This window comes from Moschus berezovskii, chromosome 6 (genome assembly GCF_049115385.1).
Source record: "Moschus berezovskii isolate FMDL1 chromosome 6, NW_MosBer_1.0, whole genome shotgun sequence".
NCBI lineage: Eukaryota > Metazoa > Chordata > Mammalia > Artiodactyla > Moschidae > Moschus > Moschus berezovskii.
In genome coordinates this window covers 14,492,816-14,510,232 of record NC_142465.1, presented here as the reverse complement: position 1 = coordinate 14,510,232, position 17,417 = coordinate 14,492,816, and the positions used below count along the sequence as shown (strand labels likewise).

The window sequence follows — 17,417 nt, the reverse complement described above, 5'->3', positions numbered from 1 at the left end:
GTGTTACAATTATGTTTTAAATAAGCTTTAAAAAATAAAAAAGGCCAATGGTAAATGCACAAAAATTACATGTACTATAGTCCTAAAGGCAAACTAATACTTATAAATACTTATCAATATAATCACATCTTTGGCTTTGTCACTTTATATTAGCAATTCCACAATTCATTATAAGTATTTATGGTTAAGGCTTATTTTGTTTACTTCAAAGGGAATTATTATTTTAATAAAAAACACTTATTCTATTGTAAGGACTTCAGTGTGGAACACAATTATCAAGATTATTTTATGTTTTAATTGTTGCAAATACCACAGGGCATATTCAGTCTACAAAGGACAGAGGCATAGTATAAAAGATGAGGAGTAGTACAAAATGGTCAAAGTTTGCCTTAATATCTCTGAGCATTTCAATACAGAAAACCAGCCAGCTGAAAATGCAGGAATAATCACGCTTTTAAATGTTGGCTGGGACTAGGAGATTGCCACAAAGATCAAGAACAGTCTCTGATTTTTTCAGAATCATTGACTTGCAGAATATTAAGATTTTAAAGAACTTTGACATAATTTAATACTGTTATCCACACCTCACATATATTCTTCATAATTCTTCATAATTCTCTTCTTCAGATTCCTCTCTTGATGTTGAAAGACTAAGTGAAAGAGAGCCTTCTATTTCAGAAGCTGCCTATTCTACTAATGAACAGTTACATTTTCTCTGATTATGCCCAAAAGATAGGTTTCTGGAATTCCACATTACTACTTTACTATGTGGCAACTCTATAAATGTCAAAAGATAATTAACATATATGCACACTAAATATAATACTATTATCAGACTAACCATTCACAGTTCCTTCATCACTTTCTTGTATGACATTTTCACTCCAGTCCCTTTCATCCAAATGTTTTCTAATAAGTTAATTATTTTTTTCTCCTCCTCATTAAACTGAACATAAATTTCCAAATGTGAAAAGGGAAAATATTCCCATATAGTGACTATTGCATATGGTGACTATTTTTTAAAGTCATCCTATCAACCACTGATGTCTGAACTACAAACAATTATAATCACAGGGATTTAACCACATAAATTGCAACCAACTCAAATTTCCCTGACTTCATTTTTGCAATTATATTTTTAATATAATTATAAAAGGATTTCCATATTCCCCCATCTCATGTGCTTTATCCTGAAAGTCCAAGATTATTTTGTGTACTGATTTAGCAAACTACCATTTTACTGTTCCTCTCAACTTCCAATATCCTACAAATCTGACGCATATGTGTCTTAAGTATTTATACAAGGCATTTACTAAAGTTAAATAGAATAGGTATAAGAGCAGAATTTTCTAGTATACACACAAAAATATTATTCCTGAGTAACATTAATCCATGCAACTGAATCTTAAAGCTATGAAGATTCAATCTGATCAGTCTAGGAGTCTCTGCCTTATACATATAACAATCATCAGAAACTACCAAAAATATCTGCTAAGATCAAGAAACCATATAGCTGAAATCCATTAATTCTCCGCTGCTGCTGCTGCTGCTGCTGCTGCTGAGTCACTTCAGTCATGTCCGACTCTGTGTGACCCCACAGACAGAAGCCCACCAGGCTCCCCCGTCCCTGGGATTCTCCAGGCAAGAACACTGGAGTGGGTTGCCATTTCCTTCTCCAATGTGTGAAAGGGAAAAGTGAAAGTAAAGTCGCTCAGTCGTGTCCGACCCCTAGTGACCCCACGGACTGCAGCCTACCAGGCTCCGCCATCCATGGGATTTTCTAGGCAAGAGTACTGGAGTGGCTTGCCATTGCCTTCTCTGATTAATTCTCTAAAAACACAAAAAAGTCAATCTCTGTTTGTTTTGTGATAACTGTTTTCTAAGGTTCTAAATCAGGATCAGTCCAATGATATTTTCTAGAAAGGGATAGACATAAAGCTTTTTAGTGTATATTTTTCAGAATAAAACTTTATGGCTTTGTTCAACACAATATAGTTTTTTATTTTTTTCTATATATTTCTCTATCTTATGAAATCATATTTTTAAACTGGAAGAAGACATAAAAATTTTCCCTGTCCCCATTCAATTGTTTTTTGTTCCTACTTAGACTACTTCTCAGAAACTTTCAGCAAAATTAACACTATGTATGTGTGGTATGAATTTTATTACCTCATACAAAACCGTAGTATTTCCATGTAGAAGAGGTCCATAACAGATATAGGAATGTCCGACAACCCAGCCTAAGTCAGAAGCTGCCCACCACACCTAAACAATAAGAAGAAAATAAAATGCATATGTCTTAATCAGATAAATGTCATATAATATGAATTTGAAACCATGATTACCTCTCCAGGTTTAAGTCCATATATGGAAGACATCGACCAGTTAAGCATTACAGCGTATCCTCCAGTGGGCCTCACCACACCCTACAGGAAAGAAGAGATGAAGTTAAAATCCATAGACAATGTGTTAAAAGATGCTCTTTCTTCACACTATCCACTTAAGAAAAGCTCCTGTTTAAAGTATTTCATATTCTAAAGCTATAAATGACTTTGGCTTTCATGTATTACTAGTTATATCTGAATCACTATTTCTTTGAAACCTCCAATAACAAACACAGAAAAATCTGTTCATACCAGTCCATTTGTAGAATTCCTTCTCACAGACCACTCTGGACTTTCTAAAGAAAACATGATTTCACAGAATCACATGCAGTAAAAAAAAAAAAAAAAAAATTTCCAGGGGTAACATCAATTATCAACACTTCATTTTAACACATATTTCCAGAACAAAAATGAAAACTTTCAAAATTAAGTCCACAGAAAGGTCAAAGATAGCTGTGTGCCTTAAGATACAGACTACCATAAGGATATTTATTCCTTAATAGTATTAAATAATAATAGGATGCCTAAAGGAAAAGTCATATTCTAACTGGAGTCTTTTTAAAATGCTAACCTGAAGGACCATGCTATCACAGTATTAGAGCTGAGCAGTTCTTTAGATCTAACTCCTGATGAGTTAGATCTAAGGCTGACAGATTTGATTGTTACAGCATAGCACTATAGCTTTCATGAATCAGTTTGTCAGCAGATATTCTTGAGAGTGAATGTATTCAATGTTAATACAAGATTAATATTTGAAAACTAAGTGCAAGAGTCATCACAGATAACTGACAGCAAATTTAATAACTAATTTCATTTATTGCTTCATTATAAACATAAATCATTATTGGCTCACAATGACTTAAGGATGTGAATATTCAGAACGGGAAAGTGAATGCTTGCTAAGAAATATGTTATAGTTCACTCACAAGTATTTTCAAACATCTCTTAGTAGAGCAGCTATAATCACTCTGTGAAGAAAATAATTATTTTAGCTGAAAGGGCACACGTGGCTCTAATTAATGAATGTGCTACTGGTTGAATTATTTGGGCATAGCTCTGTAACTATAATACACATACATGAATCAGGAGAATGAAAAAGAAGTTGACATTCTGTTTGCTGCTAAAATTGCTGCTTTCCTCAGGTACCACTAATAAAACATAGGTATCAAGATGTGGAATACATTTTATCTACCAGCAGCAACACCTGGTCTCTTGGCAAATGTCACAGGGAGCTTTGCTGGCATTTGACAGGTATGCTTTCTAGCTTGTATGACATGGGTAGCATGCAGCTGGCTCTTTTGATCATCTTGGGAGAATTAGAAATCCTGAGCTCCTGCCAGTAATTTTCACACATGCATTTTCCCATGTAAACTGAGCAGATCTTCAACCAGTATATACTGTACACGTCTTCCACGCACTTTGCTAATTTTTTGTCTTATTGAGAAGGTCTTTTCCTACTGTTCAAAATCTTGATGAATTTGACATGAATCAACTTGCAAACACTTTTTTCTAAAAAATTTTATTCATTTGGTAAAGGATAAAATAGGAGGTTTTTTCATAGACAATATGCTATCAATATTCTGTGAAATTTAATGTCAGGCATGATTTCACTTAAGATGTTTTAGAATTTCTCTTCACCTGTCTGTTGTCCCTGCATTTAGAGGTCATTTTTAATTAATAATTCTAAATATCATTACAAAAGGGTAAGTTTCTTATATTAAATGATAGAGAGTAAGAGTAATCAACTGGAAGTGACAGAAAGGAATAAAAGGCTAAGGAGAACATAAATGAGTAGTAATTCATTTATAAAACTTAGAAGATAATTTAAAGGACAGGTTGTCAAATTTCCACTTACTTTAAAGAAGTGAACCCTTCTTTAAAGGTTATTTACCAGTGTTGCTTTGTCTATAAAATGGTGGCTACTTAAATCCATTTGACCCAAAAAAAGTTAGACTTAAAAATGAAAATTTGCATGAAAAAACTTAAAATTATACAGTCAATAATTTAACGTCTTACTCGCAAAATTACTTCCTTAATTCTAGTAATTACTGTTTTTTATTTTTCCCCACACAAAAGATAGAAATGTCAAAAATTAGCGGTTTTTATCAGAGATTCTCATTAAAAACAATGAAAACAGAGCTAACAGAAACAGAAAAGCCATGTCTAGTTATCCCTGATCTTTAATATCCACTTATTTTTAATTTTTTAACAATGAATATAAAATTTTCATCTGGCATCATTTTGCTATTCATTAATCTAGATTCTCAATATGAAATTTGGCCTTGCCTCTAAAACATTCAAATGACAGCTTTCAATTTTCTGGTTATTTAGTACAGTGTAGGAAAAACTGCATAATATCGTTCTCTCCATGTAGATCTTTCATAAGAAGCTCAAGAGTAAAAACACTTAAAGATTAGTTTTAAAAAGATAGTTTCTTTCTTATAATATTAACATGTTGTTAAAATTAATATGATAAAGCATTTTTGTTTCTAATCATGATTTCCAGGTAGTGATTATTAAAATGCAACAGATAAACTCTGTTCAACCTCTGAAAATACATAAACCGTGCTCAAAAAAAAAACCCAAAACCCCACAAATCATTATATTCCAGTATGCAAAATTAACCATAGACAAAAAATAGCATTTTGAAGTCTATTTGAGTATGAGGTAAAAATACTGCTGACCATCAGTGCTTACCCCTACAACACAAGCATGCTGCATTTCACTCTTCTGAATCTGTTACTTTACGCACTTATATCCTACCTTCCTTAAAAGTAAAGACATTAGATGACCTAATATATTTTCAGAAAAGCCCTATAGCCTCCCAATACACTGCTTTGGTTTTTGTAGGATCAGCATAATACTTAAATTCTTCTGGAAAATTAAAGACATTAAGGTGGGAATAAAACTCTGTGCCCCAAATAAAGACACAAAAGTGAATTCTATCTCAGTACAAAAGTAGACAATGTGGACCTGTTCTTTAAACAACACAAAACACTTTTAATGTATACAGATACTCAAAAAAATTAAATCCACACAAATGAAACTAAAGGCTAATTTTTTATCCCCCAGGAATGAGAAAACGGTTAATCACAGATGGTTCTTTATGGTTTCTGGTTTCATGAGCTGTCTTTGAACAAAGAAAGTCACAAAATATCATAAATGGGTCAATTAACGTAAAACAGAAAACATGTTTATATCAAGTATGTACTGTTTGGGTGCTACAATTTAAGAAGAATGCAGTTGGAATAACATCAGCTGGAGTACAAAAAGGAAGGAAGATTGAGATGTGTGGTAAGATTAAGAGTTTGGGAGTCTTATCTGAAAAATGTTTTATAACAGATCTATAAAAATTTGAATGGCAAATTTCAAAACATTCAGGTAGGAAAGTCTACATAGAGTAACCAACAAAACATGCTTTCTAAGTTAAGCCCCACTCTTAACGTGTGCTGTGAGCTTAGTCACTCAGTCGTGTCTGACTCTTTGTGACCCTGTGGACAGCCCACCAGGCTCCTCTGTCCATGAGATTTTTCCAGGCAAGAATACTGGAGTGGGTTCTCATGACCTCCTCTAGAGGATATTCCCAACCCAGGGATCGAACCCACATCTCCTGTGTCTCCTGCACTGCAGGCAGATTCTTTACCTGCTGAGCCATCAGGGAAGTAATAAAGGCTTGTACAAGACAAACACACAAATATACATACATATAATATATATCTATTCACACATACATATGTAAATACATATGCATATATGTCTATATGTACACACACATATGCATGTGCTTTGTATGTATGCATGTTTATATAAACATTTCAATTCAGTCTGGCAAATTAAGTAGAAATAAAACAAGAAGAAAGGGGAAACAAAAATACTACCTGAAAAAAAGAAATCCACCACCATGGGACCATTGGAGTCAATGAGTTGAAAAGTTTGAGGTATGGCTCTGCTTACTTATAAAATCCAACAACCAACAATATTCTTGTTCTTAGAGTAGTTTTACAGATGATATCCCCTCTTCGTAAAATGAACCCTTACCCCTTTTCTGCACCTGGTTACCTCCTACTTCATCATAGGAGTACCTAACAACATTGTGAAAATGCCGCCTCTTCTGGAAGCCATCCAAACCCACTGCTTGAGTTAAAAACCTCTCCCTCCTATTTCACGGCCACAAGTCCTGCAAACTTCTCTGAGCCTCTGGGCACTAACAACATCCACCCACTGCTCAGTCTCCTCCACTCTCAGCGACATAAGAACGCCTTTGTATCTTCAGCATAGAGTAGACAATTAATACATATGTCAACTGATTTAAAAAGTGAACAATTAAATGAATAAGCAATATATGAAAACTATAATTAAAAAAAGATTATTCTTTATTCAAGAGAAATCCTTGAAATTTACAGAACTTAATGCCATATTAGTAGAAATGGAATGATTTCATTTGGTATATTTCTTCAAACATAAAATCTCTTGCTGCAGGCTTTCTGATGACTCTGAAGCCACCTCTATGGATGATACTTCAGCAGCAGTATAATTTTTTATGGATCTGAGCAACTGTGAGATCAGGGGCAAAGGTGCAGTGAATTCAGCCTTTAGCTGCAAGAATTGTGAAAGTGAAAGTCGCTCAGTCATCTCCGACTCTTTGCGACCCCATGAACTGTATAGTCCGTGGAATTCTCCGGGTCAGAATACTGGAGTGGGTAGCCTTACCCTTCTCCAGGGGATCTTCCCAACCCAGGGATCAAATCCAGGTCTCCCTCATTGTAGGCAGATTCATGACCAGCTGAGCCACAAGGGAATTGTACTTGTGATTAAAAAATTGTAAGAATTGTACTAAAGATTAAAAAATTTTTTTTCACAGATTTTTTTATTTAACTTTCTCTTATTTTTCTCTATGGTCTAGAACATAAATAAGTCAGCTAACATGTAGGAATAAAAGTTGATGTAAGTTATAGAAACTCACATCAGAACAAAGGCCTTAATCACCACCTTCCTGTCATGTCTTTCTTTCTAATTCTTTCCCCTGTGCTCCCGTGGCACTTTTTTCTTTCTTTGGTTATCACCATACCTCATGACAGCAAGCTGAAAGAAGACAAATATGACCATCACTAAACCTCCCATTCCCAAAATGACACCCGATCCGGATGAGGTATTCTTCTGTTGTGTAGTTCCTTGAAGTAACTTGAATACAGTCAACCAAACCAAACAGAATAAACAAGGATAACAATACAGAAATGTGTGCAAAGCAGCTCACTTGTAGAATATCCTAGAATATGTGCAGCAGCTAGCAGATCAACCTGTCATACAATAATCTGACAAATCCAGAGCTGGCAGATACAGAAATGCAAATATGCCCTAAATATATCTGCAAATTCCAGCCAAAGAACAGACTGAATTGTGTGTGTCTTATATGTACCTATGGGAAATGAGCAGTTTTAAGTAGAATATTTTTATGGGTTCACAACACTGTTTTTCTTCATGAAGATCAAGTAAACAAACTAAATTATGACATGAAATTTATATTTAAATGTTTCATAAATTCATGTATGCTCATCTTTCCTGTATTTCTATTCCTGGAATCTCAATATTAAAAATTCAGATCCTATTAATCCTGATTATACCTACCAAAAATGAAGTGAGAACCTTATGAATAAAGAGGCATCAGGATACTCAATATTTTATAATAATCTATAATGGAAAATAAAATTTAAAAAGAACATATATTTATATATATATCGGATTTTTGGTTCATGTAATTGCTATTAAATTATGAATTGATTTTAACATATATATATTCATATATGATTGACTTATTTTGCTGTACACCTAAAATTAACATAATATTATAAATCAACTGTATTTCAATTTAAAAAATAAGAGGAATTTGGAGCTAACTGGAAAAGTAGATTATTAAACATTTTGGATCTGCTATGGCCCAGTTCTAAGATTAGTGCCATAGAAGATTCAAAGGTGTATGAAATATATACAATGTTAGAGAACATGCAATGTTATGAAGATAAGTAAATGAAAAGTAATATATTTCAAAAGTAGAATAAGTGGCAAAAGTATTTGTTGGCAACATATATTTTCAATGCAATTGAAATTCTAAAGTCCACTGAAGGGATAAGAGAAACATTTCTGAAAGACCTTGAAAATTGACCTGCTCTGTAAAACCTACTCAATCCCATGAATTAAACACTATTCCTCTACAGCTGATGATATTTCAAGGGTCTATCTCCAAATCCAGATGTACTCTTGGACCCAGACCTTCATTTCCAACTACTGGCTGGGCATTTCCATATTAATGTCCCAAAGAGACATCATACTCAGTACACACAAAACCTCCCGGTTTTCCCAGCCCCAAACCATTATCCTTTGTTTCTAGTTTAGTAAATAGACAAAACCACTTTCCTATGTTCTCAGGTTCAAAGTCTTGGACTGTTCCTCTGTCTTCCTCTTATCCTTGATTGCTCCCTAATAAATGGCCCAAAACTAAGCACAGCTTGAAATCCAGTCTCCTTGCTTCCATTGTGTAACGGTGCAAGGGTTACCTTCCTTCATATTTTTGTCTCTTTCTTAAGAAACATTAGTGCTCTCCATTCCTTACAGGTAGAATATAACCTAAACTTCTTGGGTAAATTTTAAACAATTGGCCCCTGCCTATAAATCTGGCCATTTCTCTACTTTTTTTTGCACCAACTGCAGTAGCCATCCTGGAACCTTACACGCTCCTGTCTTTACTTACATTGACCCAATCAAGCTAGAATGCCCTCCTCCCCATGAGGTCACCTGATGAAAAATTTCTACTCATCCTTCAAATGTCATACCATCGAGCGCTTTCCCTGACATCTCCCTGATCAAACAGCACTCTCACTCTGCCATCACACTCACTCTGCTTTATTTTTCCTCATAACACATCACCTCTTGCATAGCTCTTTGTTCAGTGCCTATATCCAGCCACAGAACTCTAAAAACATGGTCAGATATGTATTTGGGTGCTCAGTAATATTCGTTGAACTAATGGAATTTAATCCTTCAGATGGCATTCAAACTCATCTTTTCTTCAAGAGACCGAAGTAGGGTTTTTTCCTCTTAGGGAAAGATCACAGTCTATCTTACATTATCTGTGTTAATATAGATTGCAACCCCACTATGCTGAAGGCACTGTGGTTTACTAATTTTTTATCTCTTTTAGCACCTAATGAACATCCATGAATTAAATTCAATGTGAATAGAAATCTTCAAACAATTAAAGTTTTCTCCAATCTATAGAATAGATTTATCTTCAGGATGGGACTACTAATGCAATAAAAAAATGAGGATGATTAAAACATCAAGCAATCTTCTGTTTGGGCATCTAAGAATTCCACAAAGTACTTCTTGAGCCAGAGAAAACATGGGATATCTAGGTTTCTTTCTTATTTGGAATCATTGCTTTTCAGATTTAATGCCCTATATATTGCTCTTATTTTATTTCCACTACACTAGCTGAGACAGTTTTAAACTGATGGCAAACTCTTCTTCTGCCCTCTCATATAGATCCCTGTCCAGGGAGCAGTGAATTTCAGTGATTAAAAGTCTCAAGGTAGCACCTAAAGTTTTTATAAGATTCCTTCAGGCTTTTAAGAAGCTAAAGTGATTTTTTTTGGGGGGGGGGTCGGTTAGGCTATACTATGTTTTCAGGGTCAGTGGTTTCCTCTAATGTTGATACTTTTATATTAGATTATAACTTGCTGAGTCCCTTTTATTTCACAGCCAAATGTTCATTTGGATTCTTTGTGGCTGATCTAATGCTTAACTGCAAAAAGTGGAAGGTACAGACTGCATCCAGTAATCATTTGGACTGCTTAAACAGATAAATCTGCAATATAAGAAAAATTTATTTTTCAGATGACCAGAGTTCTTAAAAAAGCACAGGGCTTTGAGTCTACAACGACACAAATATTTCTATGTATATGCATTAATTTATTTATTCATACAACAAAATTGTGGGCACCAACTACATACAAAACATGATGGTAGATCAAAATGTAGCAAAACATTGTCTGCAGTCGGAGAGAATATATCCTTCTACCAAATGTTTTCTTTTTCACAAGCGAGTGAATTTCATATAAAATGTTTTAAGTCCTGATCTTCCTTTATTTAAATCTAAACTAACAGAATGACGATTTGGAGAATATTAACAGGTCATGGTTCAGAATTCTGATGCTATAGAGCTCCAATATTAATAGAGGCCAATGTCATATAGGATTTGAGTGATTGTGAAAAGTCCCTTTGCCCAGTAACATCCTGTAATTCAATGAATATTGAACTCCCTAATAAAGATGAAAGATGATTGCACAAATCTTTATAAAGTTATATAAAGAAACAGTGTTATTTGGAGATACCAGGCAAAAGTGGTAATGGTTTGATATCTGACATGTTCAAGAATATTGACATTTTTAACTTTGCTTTGTGAAAACACCTTTCAGGGTAAAAAGACTTAAAAATCCTTGAGTGTCTTCAGTGTTGCAAATCAAATAACTCAGCAATCTGGATAAATTACCTGTTGTTCAAACTGTCTAGGCCACTTCTCAAAGTTGCATTTATAATGATAAATTGAATTCCTCTAAATCAAAAATCAATTTCATACTGTATGAAAGTTATACCTCAGTTTAAAAAATAAAAATATTTCACTTAAAATATATTTTATAAAATTCTATTAATCCAACTGATATTCAATCAAATATATATTAATTTTAATAGCTTACTCAAGCCACTCCAGTACTCTTGCCTGGAAAATCCCATGGACGGAGGAGCCTGGTGGGCTGCAGTCCATGGGGTCGCTACGAGTCAGACATGACTGAGCGAATTCACTTTCACTTTTCACTTTCACACATTGGAGAAGGAAATGGCAACCCACTCCAGTGTCCTTGCCTGGAGAATCCCAGGGACGGGGGAGCCTGGTGGTCTGCCGTCTATGGGGTCACACAGAGTCGGACACAACTGAAGTGACTTAGCAGCAGAGGCAAAGCAATTGAATATTTCTGATATTTGTGAAGATTTTTAATGAAATAAGGAAAAAGCATTTGGCATTAAATATAATGAATCGTTCTATATATTTAGACACAGTATTTCTTTAAGATATAAACTACTTAAGCCCAAACCTCAAAATAAAGTCTGCAAACATTTTCAATCAGTAATCAAATATTCTTGGTGAAGAAAATCTGTCACTATAACTACCCCTAAGAGAATGCCTACTTTGGCCACCTGATGGGAAGAGCTGACCCACTGGAAAAGGCTTTGATGCTGGGAAAGACTGAGGGCAGGATGAGGAGGGGCGACAAGAGGATGAGACGGCTGGATGGCATCACCGACGCGGTGCACATGAGTTTGAGCAAACTCCGGGAGATCGTGAAGGACAGGGAAGCCTGGTGTGCTGCAGTCCACAGGGTCACAAAGGGTCAGACACGAGTGAGTGGCTGAAGGGCACAGCAAGAGAGAGCATACCTTTGGCAACCCCGTCGTTCCAGATGTGTAAAGGATATACAGTGGGTGTTCAGAGAGAACAGGAACACAGTCATGTGACTGTGCTTTTGCGATCTCTTCATCCCAATCAAGGTAACAACCTGGAGCCAAAGGAACCATATCCTACGAAAGAAAACACAGGAAGATGCACTGAACAAAGGCGATTACATCAGGAAAACGCTGGAGAGTAACTAAATCTCTATTAGTCTGACTGTCTGACTGAAATCTAGCCCTATACAGCTAAATATCAGACCTATAACTCAATATCTCAGGGTCATGAGTTAAGTTAAACGTTCACAAGAAATTCAACAGTTTGATGTTGACTTCAACTGAACTTATCACAGAAAATGTTTTATTTAAACCTAGAGATATATTTAAGAAATTAAATGTGATGCAGGCATGATTTCATCAATAGTAAGAGTTTAACTAACAGAGGTTCATGTTAAACTAACTTCTATTTATCACAATCTATTTCTTTTTACTTTGGAACTACTGTCTTCGCAATGAAATCTCAACTAACCTACTAAATTTTCTCTTCACACAAGGGCCATTTAAGGGTAATACTGTGGCCACTTTTCCAAACAGAAGAATATTAAATCACTTCTAGGGGAGGAGGGGTAATCTACTTTCACTTTTTTAAGAACAAAAATCAGTTCTGAAATTAATGAGAGTACGAGACACGTATACAAAGCTATCCAAGTTTTTCTCCACCAATGATACTAATATGGTAGAAATGCGTGTTTTCTTTTTTGTTCCTAGAACCAAGCTCTGTGTTGCAAACTTATGATAATAGAGCCATGAATTGGACAGACACATCTTAAGTTAGACAGGTGTCTTTAAAAGGTGCCAGTGAAACAAGCCAGTGAAGAAGGAAAAAGTGATTTACGGAAAAATTACTGTAGCGGAAAGTTATAGCTATTTGATTAGAGTTATGATCCAGTACATGTCTAGTTATTTTCCGAAATGTTGACTAATCTCAAGATGACAAAACAGGAAATTTACAGGTGGTGAACCTGTTAGTAAAGGCACAAGGCAAGACTACACACTCCTCACTGAGAATATGTTCACCACCTAGACAGCATATGTAACCACTACACTCCATCCAGGTAATCCCTCCACTAAATGCAGAGGCACTGACAGATTTTCAAAAGCCAGGTCATTTCCGCTTCTCTGGTTCCTTAATTTATTGATCGGGGTGGTAAAAAAAAAAAGGTCATATATTTAAATGGATACAATTACAAACAGATACTTCAATATATTAATAGTATCACAAATATAATGCCTATATGAATAAGCACATTGATAGACAATAATCTGAATTGACTTTCAAGAAGGGGAAGTTTTAGGCCCAAATGATTTTTCCAGCCCCACCATGGATGTGTCCTGGAGGCACCATTTAGATAAATAAATATAATTAACTGTGATCAAACTGCATATTTCCATTTCCATCTGTTTTTATGCATCAGATAAGCACACTCATTTCAAATTATCAAGCCGAGGGCATCACAGTTACCGATCTATAAAAAAATCATCACACTGTGTAATAAAAAAATGTCAATTGAGTAATCACAGAAATAACCGCAGTTCAAATGAAATGAGGATGTGAATGAAAGGTTATTCTTCAGGCTACGAAATACAGGCATGTTTAAAGAAGATCTAATGAGAGGAAGACGGGACAAATCAACATTAGCTTTTTCGCACATGCATTCACTTCTATAGACGTATCCCTCCTACTTGTTATCCCTCTTAAAAGGCAGTCCTCGGGAGCACAGCAGGTGACTGATGTGACCTGCCAATTGAGCCGTCACAGCCTCCCTGAGGCTTAGGAGTGGCAGCCAGGTTTTTATCTCCTCTGGCAATAAAGCAATCCTAGTTATGAGATGCATCACCGAGTCTCATAATTTGTATCTTTTCTAAACTCAAAGCAAAGCCAATCCACTGGGCTTAATTACTGCCTCAACAGAAGGTCAGATATGAAGGACAAGAGACATCCAACTGAAATAAAGGAAAGTCAAAACAGAGGAGAGGTCTCAGGAAAAATAAGGAGAGGGAGAAAGGGAGCTAGTTATGGGATGGGGGAAAGTGACAGTGGATCTCTACCTATTAAGAGGAAAGAGAAGGCTATCATCTTTTTAAATCAAATGTACATGGATTTAATATTAATGCTTTATTTAAAAGGCAGGGACAGTCAGACTGGATGAAAAAATTAAGATCCAAAAATGTTATCTATGAGAGTTTTTTTAAAAAATTACAAACACATTACTGTTAAAAAGAAAGACATGGGGAAAAGTTACATTATGCAACAGAAAGTACAAGATTAAATAGTTATATATCAAAGTAGATTTTGACAAAATATCAAATGATAAAGAAAATGAACAACTAGAACTCTCATAATTTTCTGCTGGAATAGTAAAATGATTGTGTCCACTACATAAAACTGTGTCAAAGTTCTTAGTAAAGTCAAATATACATCTACTATATGAATCAGCAATAATACCTCTAGATATTTACATAAGAGAAATGGAAACACAAGATCCACACACAGACCTGATTAAGAATGTTCATAGCAGCTTTAGTCATAGTAGCTCCAAAGTGGAAATAACCCAAATTTCCATAAATAGAAGGATAAAAAATAATTTTTATATATATTCATGCTATGAAATACTACTCAAAAGTAAAAAACAATGAACTATTGATACATGACATACAAGAAGTGTATCTTAAGAACATTATATTGAACAAAAGAAGGGAGACATAAAAGTGTATGCATGGTATGATTCCATCTATCTGAAGCTTGGGAATGAAGCAACAACAACAAAAAATCTATGACAGTACAAATCAGAAAGCACGTGCCTCTAGGAATGGGGAATTGTTGATGGGAAAAAGGAATAAATATGCAAAAATTCTCTACCTTGATTTGGATTGAGTTATACAGGTGCATGCAATTTTGAAAATGCATCAAAATGTAATCTTATGATCTGTCCATCTTAATTTATTAAACTATATCTCAAAAATTAAAATAATAATAATAATCTGAGTGCCTACAATATGCATAATATTGTATTAAGATGTGAATGTTAAATAGAGATGTATACAAATATTAATGATAAAAAAGGTAAAAGATGATATTTGCTTGAGAAAAATCTGATTGGAAACATATCCATATCCACAGCATTTATAAAGCAAAAGAAAACAGCGTGTATCTCATTGGTTAAAAGTCATTAAACTGAGTTTAAATCTTGGCTCTACCACTTATTGACTGTGACTTTGTGGTGTGACCGGTCCATGACTCAGTTTTTTCATCTGTAAAACTGGGCCAGTAATAACATCTACTTTACTGGTTTATAAGAATGTAAGAATTGAATAAAGAATATCTGAAAGTACTTTGGGCCTAGCCTTAAGTTCTTTGTAAATTCTACATGAATTCATATATGTGTGGATAGCATACACACACAATGAACACTTGTGTTACTGTGTTCCTACCCTTCCCCTAACCTTTTCTTACTCAAAACCTTCTGTATTACTGACTTTACATTCCCTGACTCAACAGCAACAAGCCTTTTTTAAAAACATGCTGGAGGTCATCTGAAAGAAATTTAAAATTCTTCTTCAAGACATTGAACATATTAGAATCACTGAGTGCAGCCTTTCGTGAAGAACCCCAGACTGCTCAAACTACACTGGAACGTAACGTGGTGATGGGACCTCCCAGGTGGTAATCAGAGAGAGAGAGCTCTAACGCTCTCCGTTCTTATATCTCGTCATTTAAGCATTTTCCAGACAACCTCTCAAAGAGTCCTACAAATTATACATGATTCTTTGCACACTTGAAATTTTCCTTCTGTAAAAAAATTTAATCTGCTAGAAACCCAAGTCAGTCTAACTATAAATAGCTGGAGACCTAGCTTGGGATGTAGAAACAAGCTGATTATTTGGGCAAGTTTACTAGGAAAAGCATTGTAAAATACAGTCATTTATGTATTATACTGCTTTTTCTTCCTTCATGGATCACAGATAATCTGTTTAGAATATTCATATTTTGTTTCCCTGAACATAGTTTTTATTTCCAGACTGATCACTTTTTCTACCGTTTTTAAAAGACATTTTTATTTTAAAAAGAAATTAATCACACCTCACCATAAGACTAGGGAGCTGACAGATTAAGGATTAAGCATACTGTCAGAATGCATGCATTCAGATCACGACCCTGATGCTAGCTAGACAAGTTACTTTATCTCTCTTTTTCCTTAGATTCCTCTTCTTTCATTTCAGTTCAGTTCAATCACTCAGTCATGTCCGACTCTTTGTGACCCTATGAACCGCAGCACGCCAGGCCTCCATGTCCATCACCAACTCCTGGAGTCCACCCAAACCCATGTCCATCAAGTCAATGATGCCATCCAACCATCTCATCCTCTGTCGTCCCCTTCTCCTCCTGCCCTCAATCTTTCCCAGCATCAGGGTCTTTTCCAATGAGTCAGCTCTTCATATCAGATGGAATAATGCCAAGCTCATAAAGTTATCAGGAAGTTTCAAAAAAATTATACAAGAATGGAGTGTCTTAAAAATTATACAGTAAGCTGTCAGTAAATGTTTCTAGTACAGTTGAGCCTTGAACAATACAGGTTTGAACAGCAAGGGTCCACTTACATGTAGATATTTTTCAGTAAATATGTTGGAAAAATTTCTGAAGATTTATAGCAATTTGAAAAGGAGTATGTCAAGGCTGTGTATTGTCACCTTGCTTATTTAACTTATATGCAGAGTACATCATGAGGAACGCTGGGCTGGAAGAAGCACAAGCTGGAATCAAGATTGCTGGGAGAAATATCAATAACCTCAGATATGCAGATGACACCACCGTTATGGAAGAAAGTGAAGAGGAACTCAAGAGCCTCTTGATGAAAGTGAAAGACGAGTGTGAAAAGGTTGGCTTGAAGCTCAACATTCAGAAAACGAAGATCATGGCATCTGGTCCCATCACTTCATGGGAAATAGATGGAAAAACAGTGGAAACAGAGTCAGACTTTATTTTGGGGGGCTCCAAAATCACTGCAGATACTGATTGCAGCCATGAAATTAAAAGACGCTTACTCCTTGGAAGGAAAGTTATGACCAACCTTGATAGTATATTAAAAAGCAGAGACATTACTTTGCCAACAAAGGTCCGTCTAGTCAAGGCTATGGTTTTTCCCGTGGTCATGTATGGATGTGAGAGTTGGACTGTGAAGAAAGCTGATCGCCGAAGAATTGATGCTTTTGAACTGTGGTGTTGGAGAAGACTCTTGAGAGTCCCTTGTATCGCAAGGAGATCCAACCAGTCCATTCTAAAAGAGATCAATCCTGGGTGTTCATTGGAAGGACTGATGCTAAAGCTGAAACGGCAATACTTTGGCCACCTCATGAGAAGAGTTGACTCACTGGAAAAGACTTTGACGCTGGGAAACGTTAGAGGCAGGAGGAGAAGGGGATGACAGAGAATGAGATGGCTGGATGGCATCACCAACTCTGTGGACATGAGTTTGA

The 17,417-nt window shown here is 35.4% G+C and overlaps 1 protein-coding gene across 4 annotated transcripts in view; it reads right to left on the bottom strand.

The window, feature by feature from the left end:
• Positions 1–17,417, bottom strand: part of ACSS3 (acyl-CoA synthetase short chain family member 3) — a 234,622-nt gene that overhangs the window by 160,946 nt on the left and 56,259 nt on the right. For all 4 annotated transcript variants that reach the window (XM_055395766.2, XM_055395764.2, XM_055395767.2 and 1 more), the window contains exons 5-7: positions 11,874–12,014; positions 2,346–2,426; positions 2,170–2,265 (exon numbers count right to left, since the gene is read on the bottom strand). In XM_055395766.2, coding sequence (XP_055251741.1) covers positions 2,170–2,265; positions 2,346–2,426; positions 11,874–12,014 — 318 coding nt within the window. The remainder of the gene's footprint in view (positions 1–2,169; positions 2,266–2,345; positions 2,427–11,873; positions 12,015–17,417) is intronic.